Genomic DNA, 7,253 nt, shown 5'->3' on the forward strand with positions numbered 1-7,253 from the left:
GACGGAGCATGGCCTGTCCGCCGGGCAGGATGGGGGCTGGAGGGGAGGGAGGCGGCGGACGGGCCGTGCAGGGCCCGTTCGCCGGGCAGGATGGGGGCTGGAGGGGGGGAAGCCAGCGGACGGAGCCTATCGGCTCCGTTCGCCGCTGGGCTGAAAGCGGCCCTTAGTGTATGTGGGGAAGATGGCCGCTCAGAAGACGCTGGCTCCGATGACTGGCTCCCTCCCCTCCCAGCCACCCAGCCAATGGCAGGGCAGGTTGGCTGAGGGAGCCAGTCATTGGAGGCAGCTCTTCTGAGTGGCATATTTTCCGCCCATACACTAACGGGGCGCATTTTAGAATTCTGGCACCCAAAATTCCTTTATAATAAAGGAGAGATATCTCCGCTACCTGGCATTACATTTTATGACACACACAGCCTGGCCCGACAAGGTCTCATTTATGTCAGATCCGGCCCTCATAACAAATGAGTTTGACACCCCTGGCCTAAACCATTGTAGTTCTTTGGCTTCAGTGGATTTAGACGGGTATAACTTTGCTTAAGGTAAAGGTAAAGGTTTCCCTTGCTCAAAAGCCAGTCAAGTCCGACTCTAGGGTTGCGGTGCTCATCTCCGTTTCAAAGCCGAAGAGCCAGCGCTGTCCGAAGATGTTTCCGTGGTCATGTGGCCGGCATGACTAAACACCAAGGCGCACGGAACGCTGTTACCTTCCCACCGAAGTGGTACCTATTTATCTACTTGCAATGTCTTGCTTTTGAAATGCTAGGTTGGCAGGAGCTGGAATTAGAGACGGGAGCTCACTCCGTCATGCGGCACACTCGGGTCTCGAACTGCTGAACTACCGACCTTCCACAGCCTGCAGTTCAGCGTCTTAACTTAACTTAACTCTGCTTAGGACTGCAGTATTAGGGTCCAGACCGTCCACAATCTGCACTTCCACAAGAGACAATTTATTTAACAAAAGTTACTACACAGAAGTTACTTAAACTGAAGTCATTCTAAAACTGCATCCATTTGAACACCCCCATCCAGCTGTGTCCTTTAGTTTGCAGATAGGAATGATGTTTTTCCAGGCTCAAAAAGAGAAGAAAAATATTATTTGCATACAGGGAAGATCTTCTTTGTCCTGTCACTGATGGCTGTCCAAAGGTTGCTCGAAGGTTTCTAACTGTCAAAGAGAACTGCAGCTTGCCTTAAATTTTCAACCCCTTGCCGTTGTGGCTTACCCAGTGGTATGTTGGTATCATCATCACGATGATATGGGAGAACAAGGGAATAGACAGGCAGTGGCAAAACGTCTGATGGGCAGGTGCCAGAAAACGACTCACTTCCACAAAATTCTGGTTGGGAAAAGCAGGGGCCAAAGTAGTGACTCTTACAGAATGCATTGGCCAATCTTTTCTGTGGGTAGGTTTCTTGGTGGGTTTTTGGTTCCCAGGTGCCCATAATTATTTAATTAACTGATGTCACACAGCCAGTGGCAGCCACTATGGCGTTTTTTTGTTGTTAAATATCGGTGGGGTAGCAGAGTGCCCAACGGCTTTAGCGTGGCAGAGCTCATCTGGTCAGCACAGAGCCTTTTTTATCTTTTCAAACTACTAATAGGAGTTTATTATAGGAACTCCATTTCTAGATAGGAAAGTGGAGAGAGAGATTCTCTGATCTGGTCTAACTAGCTAGATCAGCCGCCCTGAGCCTGCTTTTGTGGGGAGGGTGGGGTATAAATCAATCAAACAAACAAACAAATAGTACAAGAAAAGGCATCTTGTTCTCATGTAGCCTGGAGAATTATGGCATTGTGTGTGGAGAGAGCGTGTTAGAGCAGAAGGAAGGAAGCTTTCCCTAAGAGTAGCAATCTACACTTCATCAGAAAGTAATAAAAGCAAGGTTGGGCAGTGTCCTGTCTGTCTAGCTCACTGACTCTCTTGTAGTCTTCCTCTGTAGTCTGAGGCAAAGAGACAGCGCAAAGTCCTTCATTTCCAGCAGTTCACTGGTTGGAAGAGTTTCCACTTAGCGGATCAATCAGAGGGGACTGAGAAGGTCTTGTCTTACCAGTACCCATCAAGAGGTGGTGGTAGAAGCAGGGAGTATTTTAGCCAGTATCATGGCAATAGGCTAGCAGGCCCCACTGACAGTAGCAGCCTGTGCTACAGCTGCTAGCCAGTCAGCAGCTGCTCACTTGTCTGGTAAAGGTAAAGGTTCCCTTGCTCGAAAGCCAGTCGAATCCGACTCTAGGGTTGTGGTGCTCATCTCCGTTTCAAAGCCGAAGAGCCAGCGCTGTCCGAAGACGTTTCCGTGGTCATGTGGCCGGCATGACTAAACACCGAGGCGCACGGAACGCTGTTACCTTCCCACCAAAGCAGTACCTATTTATCTACTTGCAATTTCTTGCTTTCAAACTGCTAGGTTGGCAGGAGCTGGAACTAGAGACGGAAGCTCACTCCATCATGCGGCACACTCGGGTCTCGAACTGCTAAATTACTGACCTTCCACTTGTCTGAGCCTGACTGAAATGTTCTCCAGGGATAGTTCCAGTGCTGAAGGAATGGAGTTTCCTTTGGCTGACTCATGATGTCTCTGTAATGTGTCTTTTAGCTGCAAGCAAAGCATACAGGAAGGAAACAGGCAGCCTTGCAGCCAGCAATCACACTACCAATCCTGCATGCTGTTGCCGGGCAGAGTGCCTGCACCCTGCAGTGCCTCCATCTTTGGCCAATTACAAATTTTCTTTGTCTCCATCTCAATTGAAGCTGTAAATCTAAGCCCTGTTTGCATTTCAACTGCATTTAAGAGGCCCGGAACAATTGTGTTGGGAGGACTGAATGAACGTACAATGGACCCCCTGTTATTCTCCGCACTCTGAGGTAGATTTTTCCCGCCAGAATTCTTAGTTCCCTTCAGGTACTGAGCTGGCCCCCATTAGCGTGAGAATATTTGTGGCTTCATAAATCTGAGCTTCATAAACCTCTCCTTCGTCCTCCTCCTCCTCCTTTTCCGAGGGGCTCGGTTTCTCCTCTCCGTCACTCATCTCGGTTACAGAGAGAGGCGCGTACATAGAGAATGAAGGATTCTTAACAGAATGTCAGAAAACACAGCCAACAACGTAGTACACACTTTCAGGAAAAGTAATAATACCTTATTGAAGAGCTATAGATGCATTAACATAGGCACTGTTAAGAATGACGGCTGCCCATGGGCATAATAGGATATAGGGAATTCGTATGCACACACACACACACCCCACTGCCCTGGCCAATTAGCCACCCTCCCGCGCGCGGGAGAAAGAGCTTCGGCCGTTTACGGGATAATTAAAAAATACCAGGAAGTCCTTAATCTGACTATGATCGCTACTTAACCTCTCTGTAGGATACTCTTCTTGCTTCATGCACGCAGCAGATCTTGTATATTCTAACAAAAAGGCCAACAGAAGGCATGCAACTGTTGAGAAGCAATGAAAGCCTTCATGCTCCCCTTTAGGTGTAGAAATGCATCTTGGATTTAAGAGCTGTGTATGTCTATAGCATTTCACTCATTCGAAAAGAGAAAATATTTCATAGGCTTTTTTTTTTGTACTCCCCAAAATTTCCAGGAAAAATGGGGGGGAGGAATCCTCGGGGGAAAAGGTAGGGAAATAACTTCTTTTTTTCCTGGCCCTCACATTTTTCCTAGCAGATCCATGTCTGTAGATGGGGGTGTTGGTCTCCTCGGTGGGGACTGTCACCTTTAGCCAGCTTCGGTTGGTTCACCAGCTGTCACTTTTTCTCAAAAACAGTGCCTAGTCCTGATCACATCCTGGCTGCAACATGGTACAGTCACATTCATGTTAGATTGCTGCAGTGTGCCGTTCATAGGGCTGGCCTTGAAGGCTGTCCAGTTGCTACAAAATATGGCATCAAAATTGCTCGTGGGTGTGTTTCATAGAGAAGACGTCCTGCCAATCTCAAAAGATCTGTGCTGGCTGATGACTTGCTTCTGGGCTGAATGTATTGGCTTCGGGACGAGACTATTTGAGACATTGCCTTTACTCATGTGAACCTGTCTACCGACTAAATTCAGTTTCGGAGATCTTTCTCTGTGTTGCCCTCACCTTCAGAGCAAAGGTGAATGAGTTTCAAATGGGGCCTTTTCCATTGTGGCACCTTGACTGAGAGCAGACCTGCTAAGAATTGCACTATACAGAGTTATACCCTGACAAGCCTGTTTACCTGAATTGACTCTGCTTACAATGACTCTGCATATCTCCTTTATACTTCTGCCTTCTGGAGTTGTATCTCTGAAATTAATAATGTATAGAGAATTGTCAATGTTAAAACACTTTGCACACGTTATCCTGTTGTCACTCATACAACAACCCTGTAAAATAGGAAAATATTAGCAGGGCTGGCGTCAGCATACCCTGAGGTGGGGTAGCTACCAGGGCCCAGGGATTCTAGAGTGGTTCATTGATGCTGACCCACTTTGTACTCACTTCCTAGTACTCTACCACCCATGCTCCCAGATGCACACAGTTTCCAGTGCCACCAGGGAAAGGGTTGTAGGCAAAGCAGGTGGCTGTGAGCATGGGTAGTGGCAGGTATCACAGCCAGGCAGGGGAAGGACACACAGGCAGGTGAGAGGCATGTGGTTGAGTGGGAGGAAATGAGGGCGTGCACATGACATGGCATTGGGCAGAGGAGGGGGGGGGACCCTGGGAACTCTCTGCCCAAGGCCCCCCAAAACCTGGAACTGGCCCTGAGTATTAGTATTATATGACTGCCGCTGATACAGGATGGCTTGCGCGACAGAGGTGTGATTTGACCTTTTAGCCGCCACTAAACACAAGTTCTCCTTCTCTTCCGGCCTCGTTTAACATGACAGTAAATTAGTGAAGAGGTTATCATTTTAGAGGAACTGGACCTTTCACAAAACAATGAACAAAGCGGGTTGAACTGGACGGGCGACTGCGAGCCAAGAGTATAATTTGCCTCTTAATTCCAGCTGTCTTTGTTCCAAGCCACTGTTTTCTTAGGCACCTCTATTATACCCAAAGCACCTTTTAATTTTTTGCTCTTTGTGAAATGCTTTAAGAACAGCCCGATACAAAATGTCCTGCATTTTAAAAATCCTGCTAATCTCCAATTTCAGTGGACTGATCTGACTATAATTCTTGTCAGGTGAGACACGGGAAGTTTGAAATTTCACCAGAAGTTATAGCAAAGGTTGGATATTATGCAATACATGATGGAAATTCAGGGTCAGCACGCTTCTGGTTGTCATGGCTTGAACAAGTCCTGACCGGCTGTGTAGAAGCCGGGGACTGGGCTGGCCTCAGTCTTGCATGATCTACTCTTTACAAAAAAAATAGAATCCTTATGCACCACCAATGCTTATTCAGTTTTAAAAGCAAGAGAGCACACCAGAAATCTCCTAATCGTCAGGGATCGTTTCGTGCAGGAGCGCACAGGAGCGGAGCTCTGGCAGTAAAGAGCCCAGGGGGCGGGCATATGCAACAAGCCCCCCCCCTTGCTCCCAGCAGCCCTCAGGAGCTCAGGCTCCTGTTCAGCCTACAGCATCCTATTCTATAGATTCAGGCTACTTGTCTGGGGACAACTGTACCCTGTCAATGATTAGTTTCCTACAGAATATTAGCTGAATATAAACTTTTCACCAAGCCCCGCTGTTAAATATGAGTTAAAGAAAGCTGACACAGAGAGAATTCATTTACTGAATGATGACTACCTCGTACTGGTACAATATTGGCTGCAATGGATGTATTAAATGCAGGGGTCATTTCCTGCAGGAGCACACAGGAGTGGAGCTCTGGCAATAAAGAGCCCAGGGGGCGGGCACATGCAACAAGCCCCACCCCCTGCTCCCAGCAGCCCTCAGTCAGAGCAAGAAGCAGCCAGGTAAGTTGCAGAGCTCCCCCTCCCCGGCCCCCTGGTCCAAAACAGTCCAGTGGCATCTTTAAGACCAAGTTTTATTCAGGTACAAGCTCTCCCTCCTCTGTGAGGACAGATCTGCACGTCCCCCCCCCCAATAGCTAGCAATCCAAAACAGTCCAGTGGAGCCTGAGCGGTGGCTGTTGCCTTCTGACACACTTCTGGTGCTGTCAGGGGGTATGGCATATACAAATAAGTTATGCTAATGAGCTCCTGCACCTCTTTTTCTACAAAATGACCCCTGCTAATCGTTAAGACATAACTAATTTTTCATGAGTGATGCTAAATCATAGACACTTGCTTAAGACGATGAGAAGCGTAGCTAGATCTGACCGTCCACTTAGGCCAGTGTTCTTTGTAAGCATACAGGATGTGGTCCACCAGAAATTGACCAAAATCTACCTTCTTCCCATCCTTTGGCATAGAAGACTAGAAATTACCATTAACAGTCAATTCATTCACTGTGCCTGCTGTGTAGATCAGATCTACCTAAATGAAACCTGATGTATCTCATTAAAGGCGGGACTGGTCTACCTATACGCCTGAGTTTTTTTAATGAGGGCCCTCCCCAGTTCCACCAGTCACATTTAAAAAAAAAATTCAAAGTAGGCTTTGCCTATTCAGGCTCTCATTACAGGTCAAACTTAACCAATCTCCATAAAGTAACAGTGAGTACGCGTTCTTGCTTTAAAACGTAAGGATTTAAAAAGTACGTTCTGGTATCCTAACAAAATCTACTTAGTCGATATTATATTTTAATTCTTTAAACGTTGAATACAAATATTTGTATTTTAAAATTATTTCTAATGTCTTTGTCACTGCTTGAGGACGCTGACGTGGGTGGAAAGGTGGCATAGAGGGTTTTTAAAAAAAAATTAAAATGAATAAATAATAAATAACTCGCAAAGAGCCAGTTTGGTGTAGTGGTTAAGTGCGAGGACTCTAATCTGGGAGAACCGGGTTTGATTCCCCCACACCTCCACTTGCACCTGCTGGATGACCTTGGGCAAGCCATAGTTCTGATAAGAGCTGTCCTTGAAAAAGAGCAGTTTCTGTCAGAGCTCTCTCAGCCCCACCTCCCTCACAGGGTGCCTGTTGAGGGGAGGGGAAGGGAAAGGGGTTTGTAAGCCGCTCTGAGACCCCCTTGGGTAGTGAAGGGCGGGGTATAAATCCAATCTCTTCTTCTTCTTCAAAGAATCCCAGCAGCCAGCAGCTACTAGGTGGCCCACCAGAAATTGGCCCAGCAGTGTATACATCACACACTGCAATCTTGAACATGTATTCTGAGAAGTAAATACCACTAAGTTCAGTGAGACTTACTCTATAGCTAGATTT

The 7,253-nt window shown here is 47.1% G+C and overlaps 1 protein-coding gene across 1 annotated transcript in view; it reads right to left on the reverse strand.

Moving 5' to 3' along the window:
• SMARCA1 (SWI/SNF related, matrix associated, actin dependent regulator of chromatin, subfamily a, member 1) overlaps window positions 1–3,025 on the reverse strand; it is a 140,022-nt gene extending 136,997 nt beyond the window's left edge. Inside the window, exon 1 of the mRNA XM_015424304.1 lies at window positions 2,903–3,025. Coding sequence (XP_015279790.1) covers window positions 2,903–3,025 — 123 coding nt within the window. The remainder of the gene's footprint in view (window positions 1–2,902) is intronic.
• Window positions 3,026–7,253: the final 4,228 nt, after the last annotated feature.

This window comes from Gekko japonicus, unplaced genomic scaffold, assembly GCF_001447785.1.
Source record: "Gekko japonicus isolate JY-2015 unplaced genomic scaffold, Gekko_japonicus_V1.1 scaffold2522, whole genome shotgun sequence".
Classification (NCBI taxonomy): Eukaryota; Metazoa; Chordata; class Lepidosauria; order Squamata; family Gekkonidae; genus Gekko; species Gekko japonicus.